Source organism: Phalacrocorax carbo, chromosome Z (assembly GCF_963921805.1).
Source record: "Phalacrocorax carbo chromosome Z, bPhaCar2.1, whole genome shotgun sequence".
NCBI lineage: Eukaryota > Metazoa > Chordata > Aves > Suliformes > Phalacrocoracidae > Phalacrocorax > Phalacrocorax carbo.
Genome location: NC_087548.1, coordinates 39,863,826 through 39,878,515, shown reverse-complemented (window position 1 = coordinate 39,878,515; position 14,690 = coordinate 39,863,826). Strand labels below are relative to the sequence as shown.

The following is a 14,690-nucleotide window of genomic DNA, read 5'->3' as shown; positions in this document are numbered from 1 at the left end:
CGGACGCCGGACACAACGCACCAATGAGGACGCAGCCGGTAGCGCCGCTCCGGCCACTAAGGCTCCGCCTGAGGCGGATGGGCGGGAAGCACCGAAGAAGCACCGAACCACTGTGGGCGGAGGGGTTATACAGACAGCAGCCGCGGACCAATGGTGAGGCGGTGGGGCTAGGTGTGGCGGGGCGCGCGGAGTGGTTCCGGGGCCGGCGCTGGTTGCCCAGGGGATGAGCTCGGAGAGGGGGAACGTGTCGCGCACGAGGCCACAGCGCTATCAGAACGCGCGCGCCTTTAGGAACGACAAGTATGACACCAGTTCCCGGTGCAAGGTAGGCAGTGGGGCTGCCACCGGGACCGCCACCAAGATCGGCGGAGCGCTGGGCCGGGACGGGCCGCGCAGCTCACTGCCTGGCGGGCGCGGGTGCCGGGCGGGAGGGAGGGTGGCAGTGGAGACGGAGCGGCGGAGGGCTCTGGTGCCGAAGGCGTACCCCGCGGCCTGCCGGGTGCGCAGGTGCCGCGGGAGCGGCGGGCTGGCCCTGCGCGGCCTTCTGCCGGCGGTCCCGGAGAGCTTCGGTATCCCAAACGGGAGTCGTTCAGCGGTGGAAACCTCTTCATGTTAGCGGTGGGGAGACCTTTGGCCCAGGTCTGTCTGAAAGGTTCACCGCGGTGTTAAGGGAGCAATCCTCTTATGAGGAAAGGCTGAGAGACCTGGGATTGTTCAACCTGAAGAAGAGACAGCTGACCAGGGATCTCATCAATACCTATAAATACCTAAACGGCAGGTGTCAAGAGGATGGGACCGGACTCTTTTCAGTGGTGCACACTGACAGGACATGGGGCAATGGGCACAAGCTGGAACACAGGAAGTTCCACCTCAATATGAGAAAAACTTCCTTACTGTGAGGGTGGCAGAGCAGTGGAACAGGCTGCCCAGGGAGGTTGTGGAGTCTCCTTCACTGGAGACATTCAAAACCTGCCTGGACACAGTCCTGTGCCCCCTGCTCTAGGTGTGCCTGCTCAAGCAGGGGGATTGGACGGGATAATCTCCAGAGGTCCCTTCCAACCCCTACCATTCTGTGATCCATAACCAGCCACTTCAGTCAGCTGTCACGTGGCCCATAAGCCTCTTCGGCAATTGCATAAGGAAACACTTTATATGACACTTGAATTATATTTATTAACATGAAAGGCCCTCCTTAAGCCAAAGAATTATCAAGAGGAAGAGTGAAATAAAGCATTTACTTTTGTCCAGTGAGTGCAGTAAGTGAATGTTCCCTGTGGTATTATCCATCTGGCTTCTTGAAAGCTCTCTTCAAAGTTTGTGACCACGTGGTGTTGCTTCAGACATCTTGACATTTTTAGAATTTATTTTGAACAACTCCTCCCATCATCCATACAAATATCAAGTTGCACTTCACATGCTTTTGAGACAGCTTAAAAAAGACTCAGGTTTACTTTACAGCTTTAAGAAAATCTTAAGGGGCTTTTCCAAGTAGTTACATAGAAAGGCATCTTTAGCTGTTTTACCATGCTTTTGCTATGCATGTTATCATGTTTCAATATTTTCACACTATTGTTACAAAAGACCATTGTTGTCTGTTTGTAAGCAAGGAAAAGGTGGTGTTTTACCATATATTCTTGGTATGTGCTCTATGCATGTAGTTGTGGCACCATAATAGCAGTATGGGAGAGGATGAAGACCAAGAGTGTGCCTGAGCAGTAACAACATGAAAGTGGGATGTTTTGTCTTACAAGCTAAAGTGAAAGACATGAATAAAACAAAACACAAGATGAGCATTCTAGAGGAGGCTTAGCTGGGGCTCTTGCTGTTATGTCAATATGCCTTTAACTGAACCCCACTGGGTTGTCAAAAGGAACTAAGAGGAGGGGAAGAAAGTAGTAAGTTAAACCTATGGCACCAGAGGGGAATGTTTGGGGTTTTTTTGTGGGTTGTTGTGGTTTGTTGTTTTTGTTTTTTTCAATTCCAGATGTTGTGGGACTGGTTCAGCAAGTTGAACAGGTTGCATTCCTGGGCCCTAAGCAGCACCGGTGTTATTTATTGTGTGAGTCACTGCATGATCCCTGAGAGGACAATATTTTCTTGTTTGGCCTCTACAAACATGTGCACACAAAAATATCCTAGAGAGTTGGTCTATCAGGAAGTCTTCAATGAGAAACCAAGTTCTGACATCAGTTTTGTAACGGAAGTAATCCCTTTAATACCCACATGTGTGGTTTTCTTCCCTTTTTTATATATTTTATATCGTATAGGACTGGGTACACAGTACCAGGCACTCACATACATAATTATTTTTTTCTAAAGCTTTTGAATGTAGCCAAAATTCACTGTGGGCATTAAGACTCTGTCTTCTTCCTTTCTGTTTCAAGCGAATGTTTTCTGTCTGTGCCTGTCACTTCATGGAGATGGCTGAACACTGGGAAGAAACTTGAGGAAGGTGCTTCCTATTATGGGGTTAGATAATGTGTGGTAAAGGGAAAGGATGCATTTTTCCTTTGGCATACAGTCGTGCAAATTCTAGTGCCGAGGGGTACATGGGGGTCTTTGTTGTGATGACTAGGCCTGATCCTGCTATTTGGGAAATCTGAAAAGAAGTTAGACTAACAAAGTTTAAGTGGTGATCAATGTCATAGTTTAGATACAGACTATGCTGAATGTTGATAGTTTTGCATCTTTGTTCTGTGTAGTCCTGAATGATCAGGTGTGCCACAGACATTTAAGGTGTGATGATGGAAGTGAAAAAATTGTAGCAATTTGATCACAGGGTCTGATACAGGAGTGGGGCATTCTTTCTTCCTACCCCTCACTAGCTCAGAAGGCTCAGAGCTTCTAAAAAAGGGTGGATCTCCTATAAGTCACTGCTTTTTTTTTAAAGGTATTTGGCCTGTCTTTTACTATTCTTACAGACTGACTAATGCAACATTATATCTTGAAAGTCTGTGGAATTCTTAAGCTTAAAATTTTCATGCTGCTGCATTTGTGCACTGCATTAGCAATGTTGAATATTAATTACAGTAAGTTCAGCTTGTACTTTGTTTGGAGTTGAGGTAGTTATTTGTGGTATTACTGCTGCTTCTCTTGGTGAAGCAGTATCTGCAGAGGAAATTGATGTAATTTCCCTGCTGGCAGTTGTTATCCAGTTGTTTGTGGTTTTCTGAAAGGTTTTGTGCTTTCTGTCTGACACTTGGCATCCATTTTTTTAATCTTAAAGACAATAGATCTGATTGCTTGCAGAACATGCTGAAAGATCCATCTGCCTTTCCTCTAATGATCAGTCTTTACTACAGCATTACTCTGGAATAAGCTACTTGAGGTGAGACACCCTTGCAGCTAAGTACAATGCCTCTACTGTATTTGAGCAACTGTTTACAACAGTGCTTAGAAGGCTTTCATCCCAGGATGAACTGAAGAAGGAAGAGCCAGGACAGGGTGAGACACAATGTGTTGTTACTGAATCTTGAAATTTTTTTATGGGTGCTTGCTTTACATAGTATATTCCAGAACAGCTATTTGTGGCACTGAGCAAAGGAATATACATTATGTTATATGAATATACATTTTATGTAAAGTATATTACATAAGTCAGCATGGAAGCTGGAGTATATCTAGAGACGAAAGCAAACAGCATTCAATGAGAACATTTAGAACTCCGTTGTAATAAGATGGTAAACCACAAAGTGATTCATATTTACACCCAAATGACTGATTGTTTCTCCATTTCTTTCCTCTCATTAAGTACGCCCCACATTACCCTAAATATCAGAGATTATTAAATCTGAACCTCTGCTTTACCATAGTGTTGATGTCAGCTACTTCTTCAGCTGGCTGTACAGATAAATAACTTGTTTCAGTGGAGGTTCTGGTCAAGACTGTCAGAAGGCAGTAGGAACAGAACAGATGGATACAGAGCTTAAATGCTGAGTCAGTGATCATGACTTGAAGCTCAGAGGGGACATATAGATAAACCAGCAGCCAGCTGGAATTGTCAGATAACAGTATTGGAGTTTGGTTAGTTTCTGTTCTTGTTGCAACACAGGGTAGCTTGTTAGGCTAAGGTCTGCTCTGTAGCCACCCCTATTATTATGGGTTCAGAAGTGCATTCAGGCATGGGTTACTGCCTTTCATGCAGGGAGATGAGCAAGCATAACAATTGTTCTGGACTGTAACCTAACTCGGGGAGGGGCATGGAGGGGAGAGGGGGAGAGAGAGCGCTTGTGTGTCTTTGGTCTTTGTGGGGAGAGGATGGGAGTTGACTGTCAGTCCTTCCAAGTGTGTACATTCTCTTGCTCGTTACTTGCATGCTTTCAGATCCATGGTCAATGATCTGAGAAAAGCTAAACATCTTGATCTCTAAGATGGCCATTTGGAACAGGGCTTAGATTAAGCTTTTGATTTCATGTGATTTAAAGTCCATAGCAATAAAACACGGAAGGGCCTTAAATGTTAGCTTTATAGCCATCCTTAGGTAACCAGTATGGATGTAAAGAAGACTTTAAGGCTTTGATTAAAATATTAAATATACTTCTCTTTAGAAAGAGATGAGAAAATATCTGTGTAGAAAATGGAATTTAAAGTATCACTGATACAATATGTGAGCAAGTGAAGCTATTTGGGGGACTTCATTTCAGCTTGTGAAATGTGTATTAGAACCTTGAAAAGCTGGTGTCATGTAGGGCAGTTTCACATTTGTTAGTCTGCACTGATCTACTCTGCTTTGTAGTTGTGTGCTGGAGATCCTGTGGAGTTTTGTTTCTCACAGAAGTGTAGTTATTCAGAAATGCTGCATTCAGCCTTGTTGATTGAAACAGCATCACCTGTGCTTCTGACAAGGAAGTTTACAGCTGTCACTGGCATTGCATTAATTTATGGTAGAATAGACCACTGGCATGTACTCAGTAGTAGGAATCTGCTTGCAGTAAATCAAAATACCCATAGGTTCACACATAATTAGAAACTTCCAAACAGACAGTGAGGCTTCTTTGAAACCTCATCATTACACCTTCCTTGTGAGTGCTTTGATGCTAGCTTAAACTAGGGATTTTGTGTGCCAAGTTAGTAGGTGTAGGTGCATGTGTCTTAATACATTCTGAACTGCTTTTGGTAGGTTGTTAAATTATTTAATATTGGGTTACATGAGCATACAGATGATGCTGTTTCATTAATGCAGTTGACCTGGCAGTGTGTGTATGATATGCTCATGGAATATTTTGTGACTGTATACTTTAAGACTGTTTATGTGTGTCTGTATTGCATAACTGTAATTGCTTTGGAGGATATATAGGCATACTGTAAGCACTTGTTGCACTTGTCCTTGGAGGAAAGGAAGCGTGGCAAAAGAAAAGAGGAAAGAGCTATTGACCAAAACAGGGAAATGAGCTTAAAAAAAACCAAAACCAAAAACCTGCTGTGACAGGAAGAGAATCTAACCTGTCAGAGTAGTTCTCACACCAAGAAATCCAATTTAGACCATAAGCACTACCACCTTTTTGTGTATGAGAACTATCTCCCTGCATAAAAGCTGGGTAGAAAAGCTGGAAGGGAATATTGAAGGTGACAAACCTTGTTCAGGTCTTTGTGTGGGTTGCTGTTTCTTTGTACCCTTAAAGGAAAGCAAGCTATTAAATGGGCAAAGGGAAGAAAATATTAATATGTGAAACCATATGAATATTAAGCAATGAACAAAAGATATTGAAAAGTGAATATTAATAGGAAAAGTAAGCAGCAGAGGTATGTCTTTGATTTAACTAATAACTTCCGCACTCTGACTGGGAACTGAGATACCAGGGAAGTTTCTCTTCCAGTTTGTTAGGAGAACTTACTCTCAAATGTTCTTTGGTGATTTCAAATATCTGAAAAAACCACCTTATCCAAGTCTTTAATTAGGGACAGCTTGCTTTGCTTCTTCAAGTCTGCATTGCTTTTGAAAGTGATATGATACCTTTTTTTGGTCAAAGGAAATGGTGACTTTTGTGTAGAAAACCACAGTAAATTACCAACTTGTTTCAGTAATAGTAACATCTAAATATCAGGCATTTTTTCTGAGCAAAATAAACTTAGAAGGCAAACGCAAGTCAAGGTTAAACTCTGTAAACCTCCCTGCTTGCTTGCTTTACATCATTCCATCATTCTCTGTTGACTTCCTAAAAATCAACAGCCTGGTAGAAGGACGGTAGAGTCGTAGTCTATTCAGATGTGCTGAGCTAATGATTAACTACACTACCCCGTACTTGAAGTGCCAACACTGAGTAAAAAATACAGGAAATTGTTGAAGGGGAGGAAGAGGCTGTGCTGTATGTGTGTCTGTTGGAAGGAGGAAATTAAAACTTAAAAGCTGTCATCTTTCCTTCAATTGTTACCTTCTGAGCAGATACCTTGTCATTTCTTTGAATACCGGTGTAAGATTTGTGGTCCTGTGGGTGACTAGGTTGAAAAGGCCAGGCATCTTTATGCCTGTATCAGGATCTTAAGTTACACATAAATGTGATCTTCGTAGCTACCACCTAATTTGGTGTCAAAAGACTCTTTAGGTAGCATTTTGGTCAGTGTTCTTTATCTTTGCTGTGGATATTTGATGTGTTGTTGATCATACCAAGAAAATGGAACAGTTCAGTTGTGACTGTGTAGAAGTAATCTGATAGATAGAATCTCTGATAGAGATTCACTCTCTTTCTGTGGATAATGTAATTCACTTGCACAGCAAAAATCACATTACCTTTACTTTACTTTACTTTAGAGCCTCTTGTGTATTACTTGTCTTCTAAAGACCTTTTTCAGTGGTAAAACAAGGTGTTAATATAGTGGGAGGGATAATTCTGGGATGAAGGCATCAGATAAGAGGCAGACTTTGTTGTTCAAAGCAAAGTGAAAATTTCCCAGTAGTACAGTCTTTATACGACCTGACTTGTCTCTTGGCCTTCCTGTGAGGTGGTATTTTCATGCAAAGATCTGTACTGTGAATAACATGAAAAGGCATTGTCAGAATTTCAGATGGCCTGTGTTTTAGTTTGCTTGATAAAAAATAAAAATAGAAAAAAGAATTAATCACCATATGATTGTTGTGTATTCTGGAGACAGATGATGAGCATATTGGAAGGGGGAAGAGCTTTATAAAACTCCATTAATAATTATGCATATTTCCTTGTTCCATAGCAAATGTTTAGCAGAATTTATAATAGGCTGCCTGTTTGACAAACTTTGGATTTCCTTCAGATGAGAGGTGGAAGTAGTTCCTATTTTGTTCTTCTGCACTGTTTATGCCACGTGCAGTCCTGAGTGTGGCTGCCTGCATTCCAAGTGCATTACACATTGCTGAGCCTGCCCCTGCATCACTTAGTAACAGGGCTCCTGACCCCAGTCCCCAGCCATGATGTCAGGACGTATTATTGGAAACGAGGTAGTTTTCAGCAAGGAAGGTAACTCCCTTTGGAAAGCAGTCTTCTGATGTCTGTTGGGTTCTGCCTTAGAAATACTAAAAATAATTGATCACAATGAAGAAAGCCTGGGAATACAAACTGCAGTGTTGGTGACTTTCTCCCCTCCTGAGTTACTAATAAATGCAAATCAGGAGAGTAAGGAGGAGAACTGGGAAGTTCAGGCTAATTTTCAGGTTATTAGAAGCTTATTCAGGCTATACTGCTTGGAGCTTTACTTTGTGATAGTCAAACACTGAAAGGAAGGCTTGTCTTCAAATTGTATGAGTTTTGAAAGAATGAACACAGTCAGTGCTGACAGCAGTTTGAATTGCCAGCCCTTTAACAGATATCTACTGAGAACTTACCAATGGTTTTCTTCTCTCGGAAAGTTTCCATGTTAGCCAAATGTTCGCGTGTCTTGGAAAATTTAATTCATAATGCATGGCTGACATCAGAACCAGAGCTTTCTGTATTCAATATTCAAGCATTCTGCAAAACCTCATTTCTTTCTTTTCTTTTTTTTTTATTAACATGCCAAGTCTGTATTCAATCATTTGAAAAAAGTTTACTGTCTCTTAAATGAACCAGCCAAAAAGCACCACACCTTCAGTTAACTGCACCATGGGAAAACTCATGGTGAATGGTTTAAATCTAGTAAAAATGGAAACAATGGAAAACAAGTCCTATAGAATAGTCTCGCTTGTAAGTAGCATTTCCTCTGCCACATATATTTTTCAGAACAGAATAAGATACTGTATTTTTAAAGCTAGGCTTGTTCGTTTGTGTAGTGTATTGAAGTAGAACTTTGTGGAGTAGTAAGAAGCTCTTGTGGATCATAAAACCAGGAAATTACTTCAGAAGCTACTGTATACATAGAATAACTTTCGTGATCATTTGTAAAAGAATAACAAACTAATCCCAGTTTTAATGCAGAATCTGTTCCAATGAAGGTTTATGTATTCTAAGAAATAGATGTGTTTTAGGCCATGTTAATAACATAATTTTGATACTGTAGCCATTTTTAAGCTGTCTTTAAAAAGGCACAGTATAATTTTTTTGGCTATGTGCATTTTTTTAAATTGTGAAATTTCTATTTTTAAAGTTCTGAATGAATACGCACGCTGGTATGATAGATAAAGTTACTGCTGACATTTTTAGATAGAGAAGAAATAAAAGTACGTTCAATGTACAAGTATTTGTTGCTTGTTATTTAAGGTAACACTGTGGTTTGGTGCTACTTCCCATCTCAAAATAACTTCTTTTGTGCAAATAGTACTGACCAGTTGACATTTTGTATTCCTGAGCAAACTAAACACACAATGTCATAGAGGATCTTAACATAATCTTTGCATTGTTTTGAAGATATACCATAGTTTAATTGACCATTTTATCTTAGGTACTTGAGAGCAAAAATGTCTTTTTCATAAGGGAAGTTTATGATAAAAAAGACATTGAATTATTTGACTGCAAATAATGTGTGGATTCTACTTTATTGTGATCTCAGAAAAAAATCCTGAGACTACTTAAAGTATATAGTATAATGGTGCTTGAACAATAATACATTAAATGTAAAGTCTTGTGAGTTGTCTTCTTAGGATAAAAACTGTGTAATTCAGGGGTCATTTCTGCTTAAATCTGTTTTGTAAAATCTCTACAGATGGAGAAAAATATAATATATTAACAACAATATAATAAAGTACTACAATTAGCAACATTAAAATTATGATAATAACAATGAAGACTACGTCGAGGTAAAAGACTATCTCAGCACTCTTTCCACTAAAGAAAATTGCTAGCAGCAAATGTATATGAAATGCTTAATATCAAACATCTTTCTAAATACTGTATTAATCACATGATGGGCGGAAATGCTTTCTAAGCAAGATTATACTTACAAAAGTAGGAAATCTTCAATGTATTATTTTAAATTTTTTTTATTTATTCAGAAAATAAATGCTAAGCTTCATGATGGAGTGTGTCAGCATTGCAAAGGTATCTTGGAGTGGCGGGTAAAATTCAGCAAGTACAAACTACTATCAAAGCCTAAAAAATGGTGAGTGACGATACTTTGTGTTAATACACTGATAATGTAGTTTGAACTTTTTTGAAAATATTCTAGTTTTGGAGACTCACAAGTAGTAGCTGCTACTGTATAAGATTCTTCAAATTGGGAGTCTGCAATGATAGTATATATGCAATACTAATTTTGTAATCCATTAGTCTCTTTTTGTTAAACTTCTAAAAAGAAAACACAGTGGAAAAGCAAGTACTTCCTTCTTTGCTGTTAAAATGCTTCAACTGTGGGTCTGTAAGTTTCCAAAACCGTCAGTGTGGCCTCCTGAACAAAAAGTCAAACCTGAACCAGTCGTAACATGATTTTCAAAGGCCTTGTTGCAAGTCAGCACTAGAGGAATCTGCACATCTCTTTTAACTTTTGTATTTCACAAAGACTAGTATAGAAAACAGGAGGAGAAGGCTTCAATTTTGTGTCATATCAAAACTCATCAGCAACACTGTTCTCAGCATTATTGAGGCCTCAATTCCTGCAAAATGTTTGCAATACCTGTATTTCATTACCTCTTAGTATGTTATCTCTTTTTGTATGTGAAAATATAATCCTAAATAAGTGTTTAGCATTGTTGCATACAGGTCTGTATTAGCTGTTTTTTGATAAGTACATAATAAAGGTGATAAATATCTTTAACTTATCACAGAGCTATAAATTATTTTATTTTCTGAAGTGGATACTGTCTGCTTGCTTCTTACTTGCTCAGCTGCAAAGGTTTTTACCTCTGTGGCTGCAGACACAGCCAGCATTTCAATAATAAAATGCTGAACTCAGGCAAACTACAGCTGGGCTGTGGTGTATGATATAGCCAGGTTTGTTATGGTAGTTTGCTTTGCATTTGAGTGTTGTTCTCTGTTACATAGTTCTGAAATATTTACGAACTACTTGAAGAGGTTCTATAAATGTATGGGTAAAGTTTCCTGAATGATGGTGTATTTTATTTTGTTTTTCAGTAGGTTAAAGGGAAGGAATCTTTGTTCATACTATATCCCCCACTTGTAAGAAGTTTTAAGTTTTAATATGAAATTATATGCAACAAATATTTTGGTTTTAGTAAGCAATTCCACCCTTTCATGAAAAAAAATTAGGTAGAAGTCTCACTGGTTCTCAAAGTAAACATCCTAGATTCTATTCACCATGGATAATGTTGGGATTTGTCTTTTTTTAACTCTTTCTCAAATGACTATGTGCATCCTGTTTAAAAGTAATGAGCTGTAACAAATCATGTGGTGGTGGATGTGGTTCTTTTGCTTCTTCTCTGCCTACCTCTGAAGAAAAAAAAGCATGTGAATCATAGAAGCATTGGAAATAGAAAAAGTGGCATTGCAGGACAGCTGCTTGTGACAGAATACGTGATGTTTTCCATCATACTTTTGAACACGTAAATTGGACTGCAGACTATTCTAGCTCTACAGGTGATGGTCTAGCCCAGCCTACAGCAGCAGAATGGTTGAGTGGGCTGCTGTTCTGAAGGGACAAGACTATGGAGATTTTCAATGGGTGAAGCTTCTAGGTGAAGTAAACACATTATAGTCATTGAAAGCGTGACTATATGGGGAAAAAATGAATTCTTAATTCACAGACGATGGGAATGAAGGAATTTTCTGTACCTCAGCTTGCTTTTAGTTTTTTAAGATTTTCAAAATTATGATTGTTAGTACAACCCCAAGTTATCCCTACTTTACTTTTATTTCAAGTACTTAATTATTACAAGTATTTTAAAAAAAAGGTCTATCCACCTTGCATTGATAGTGTTTGGTGTGACACAGCTTAGAAGAGCTGTAGACATTTTTTTAAAAGTAATGCAACTGAACATAGAAGAAAAAAAATCCCCAAAACTAAGTAGGTATTTCCAGTGACATCTAACTGTATCTTTTTCCTGGGAGAGAGGGAAGACCAGAAACCCTAGGCAGTTCAGACTTTACTTTTGTCAGATGTGTGCGACAGCAATTCTTGTGTTTGTACAGCTTCTTAAGGAATTGGGTGTGCACATCTTAATAATGAAAGCTCAGCAGAGCCTGGATGAAGGTAGTAGGGAGAAGGCGATAGTGCTTAAGAATGGGATTTGAGAAAGCAAGTAAAAATTCTGTTTCACTAGATGCTGGTTAGTGCATGTCTCCTTATAAAGCATGCAAAAACACAATATTTTTCTTCAGCCTGTTTTAGCCAAGTCTGCAAATTCACTTTTCAGAACTGTATGCTGAATCTTTCCTGACAGACTTTTGAGTGCCTGAGGAGCCAAGGAAGAGTGACTTCTAGGACAGCTGTGTTAAATGGGATACATAGTCCTGGGTTCTGCTCTCGAAAAATATCCAAAGAAACAAGGCTTTAGAAATGTCAGCTGGATGTTCATCCATAGCATTTTAGAAATGACTTAATCTACAGAGTTTTATCATGTCTTGAAAAAGAATAGCCAAAAACCTTTACATAACTACTTTGGGTTTAATTGGAATACAATTCCTTGCAGGCCTGTGTTCATAGAAAGCGAAGTCCAGCACTGGCTTTGTTTATACTCTGAGAAGTTCAAGAGGAAGACTTTGTAGTGTTTGAATTGAAAGCTTTGTGTTTGTAAAATGCATGCACCTTTTTATACGATATTGTTATTTTCCTTTTTATATTATATTGTTATTTTCTTTTATCATTAAACCAGAAGAAGTTACGTAGCTTTTAAAGTAAAACTACCTACTGAAATGCATGGAAATACTTTTTTTATCACTTTTTTATATAATCAAGAATTTTTATATTTAGTTTCTTCTTCAGTTCTTGTTTTAATAGTTCTTCCTGAAAAAGTTAAAGGAAAGGGAAGACAGGCAAAGATTTTGATAGCGCTGCTTGCTAAAACACCAATTGTTTCATATGAAATTGGCCTGTAACATGTTGCTTTTTTGAAAAGTATGTCCATGTCTTTGAACACAGAATGTTTAATAAGTGTCCACAAATATTTTTTAATCGTTTCTTTTTCTTCACAGTGTGAAGTGCCTCCAGAAGACTGTAAAAGATCCTTATCATATTGTTTGTCGACCATGTGCTGGTAAACTGGAAGTTTGTGCTAAATGTGGGAAAGAAGAAGAAATAGTAATTCCGTAAGTAGCTCATAGGTTACATAGTTTCAGTACTGCAGGGTTTCTTCCCCTTTTAATAAAGCTTGTTTGGAAACTGCCAAGAAGCTGTTCTACTTTATGCCATATTCTGAATAATCCTGACAGGAATCAGTAGGAGTCATTACCCTCACTCTCTTCTGCTGAAACTAGGGGTGAAATACCTATTGGTGTTAGTGGGGCTGGGCCAAAAAAAAGACTGTGAATAAGGTACTTTATTTTAATACCAAAGGATAAATGCATATCTTCCTTAGGAACAAAGCACTTTGAAATGGATTTTGGTATACAGCACTGTAAAATACGCATAAGCCAATTTACCATTTGCATTTGCCTGTCATTTGAAGATTCAGTTACTAGTGGACAGAAAAGCTAAACAAGGGCTGATATTGAACACAGTTACTGCAATATATTTAGCTGGCTTTTGTTCTTTTTTATAATTTTACTAAATTCTCTCTTCACTGAGCATCCTGTATTAAACTATTAGTTTGTGACAATTGGCCAGCAGTTGCTTAGCTGGTCAAACTGTTCATATACATATTTTTTTTTATGGACTATTTTTCCTTTACTGTCTTTTATCTTTCCTATTCAACGTGAAAGTACCTTTAAGTTATTGTCCCTCTCCTCCTCCCCACCTCCCACCCCCTTCCATCCCCAGTAGGATATTCTACCTTCCATCCCATTCTTGTTTGAAAGAAAAATTCCAAAAGTGGGTGGTGGTAACATCCTCTTTCTTTCTGCAGGATTGATAAAGGACAAGACAGAACTGAGAGTGTGACCACTGAAAATGGCCAAGAGAGCCATGGATTGCAGGATGAGCTGGATTTCGATACAAACTTCAGTAGTACAGGCAGTGATGAAGGTTCTGATGTACTTGAAGAACGGTTTAAAAGTATGAATTTTGAAAGGACAGAGATCTAAAAGGTTTTCATATGAGAGACCATATGCAACCAAAAGTGGTAAAACAATGTTTGCTTTAAACTACTCTGAAGACCTGAATTGACAGCTAAGGTCCTTGCATATAAATGTTGACACTGTGTATTATGACACTTGTTGGGGGTTTTGTACAAATAAATATTTTTTTTTTGTATTAAGAGCAGAATTTCTTGTGAAGGGATTCAGAAATTGAATCTTTAAGGATAGTTATTTTGTGTATGCATGTAACAACTTCCTTTTTCTCTGGAATAAAGCCTCTTTGTGTAATTGTTCTAAAATCAGTATTACATGACTGTTGTGTTGCCACTTGGAAAGCTACATGGAAGTCTAGAGTAAATACAGAGCCTTGTCATAAAAAGGAAGAGCTAAACCAGCTGTAATTGTTTGCTGAAGGAGTAACTTGCGACTTCTGTCAATAAGTTTCCAAACAGGGTCAAAATACCAAATGGTCATTACCCTTATGCATGTCATTTCTTTTCTGTGCAAAAAAGGGCTTAAATGCCATCACTAGTACAGTTCATGAGCAGTGAATGCTTATTTACCATATATAGACATGCATTACAAATTTGTGACCTTGTTACTACCAATCTTTTGAAAAGAAAAAAAGACTTTTAAAGACTTTCTCATAACAGGTCTCACACTTTCTTTTCCTTTGACTGCACACCCAATATAGTTTGCTCTGATATGAAAACACTTCTGTAGTGTAATGATGCTTACATAGTTACTCTCTTCCTGATTTTCATTTCTTTCTAGAAGTTACTTCAAGGTGGATTAAGCTCTAGGAAGAACTTAACTGAATTTGCAGTAAGTGTCTTTATGGGATTCAGAATGGCTTGATTTCTTCTGTATTGTCTGCTACCTCTATAAATAAAGCTGAAGAAGTACTTCCTAGTACTTAAATGGTTTAATCTGTGACAATATACTATGCTGATTTACTGACTGCATAACAACATCACGTCTGCTTTGGTGTTCTGCCTAATTTGCAGTAGTGGGCGTGCAAAAGTTTGATTCCTAAACGCCCTTCTTCAAATAAATTGTGAGGAACTTCAGCTCTGGGATTGTTTCCTCCCCCTCAATGGGGAAACACTGAAACTTTATCCTCTGCGTGGAGATAGCCACCCTGTGGCTGCTGTTGTTGACCTTAACTGTAAAGCAAATCTGGTT

The 14,690-nt window shown here is 38.7% G+C and overlaps 1 protein-coding gene across 1 annotated transcript; it reads left to right on the top strand.

Moving 5' to 3' along the window:
• The first annotated feature begins 185 nt into the window (after positions 1–185).
• CZH9orf85 (chromosome Z C9orf85 homolog) lies at positions 186–14,434 on the top strand. Its single transcript, XM_064439585.1, has 4 exons — positions 186–325; positions 9,374–9,480; positions 12,465–12,578; positions 13,334–14,434. The coding sequence occupies exons 1-4, from the start codon at positions 224–226 to the stop codon at positions 13,509–13,511; spliced, it is 501 nt and encodes a 166-aa protein (XP_064295655.1). The 5' UTR covers positions 186–223; the 3' UTR covers positions 13,512–14,434.
• The last annotated feature ends 256 nt before the right edge of the window (positions 14,435–14,690 follow it).

Coding starts and splice junctions, on each gene's coding strand:
- CZH9orf85 (XM_064439585.1), top strand. CDS start 224: ATGAGCTCGGAGAGGGGGAACGTGTCGCGCACGAGGCCACAGCGCTAT. Junction 9,481..12,464: donor CTATCAAAGCCTAAAAAATG/GTGAGTGACGAT, acceptor TTTTCTTCACAG/TGTGAAGTGCCTCCAGAAGA. Junction 12,579..13,333: donor GAAGAAGAAATAGTAATTCC/GTAAGTAGCTCA, acceptor TTCTTTCTGCAG/GATTGATAAAGGACAAGACA.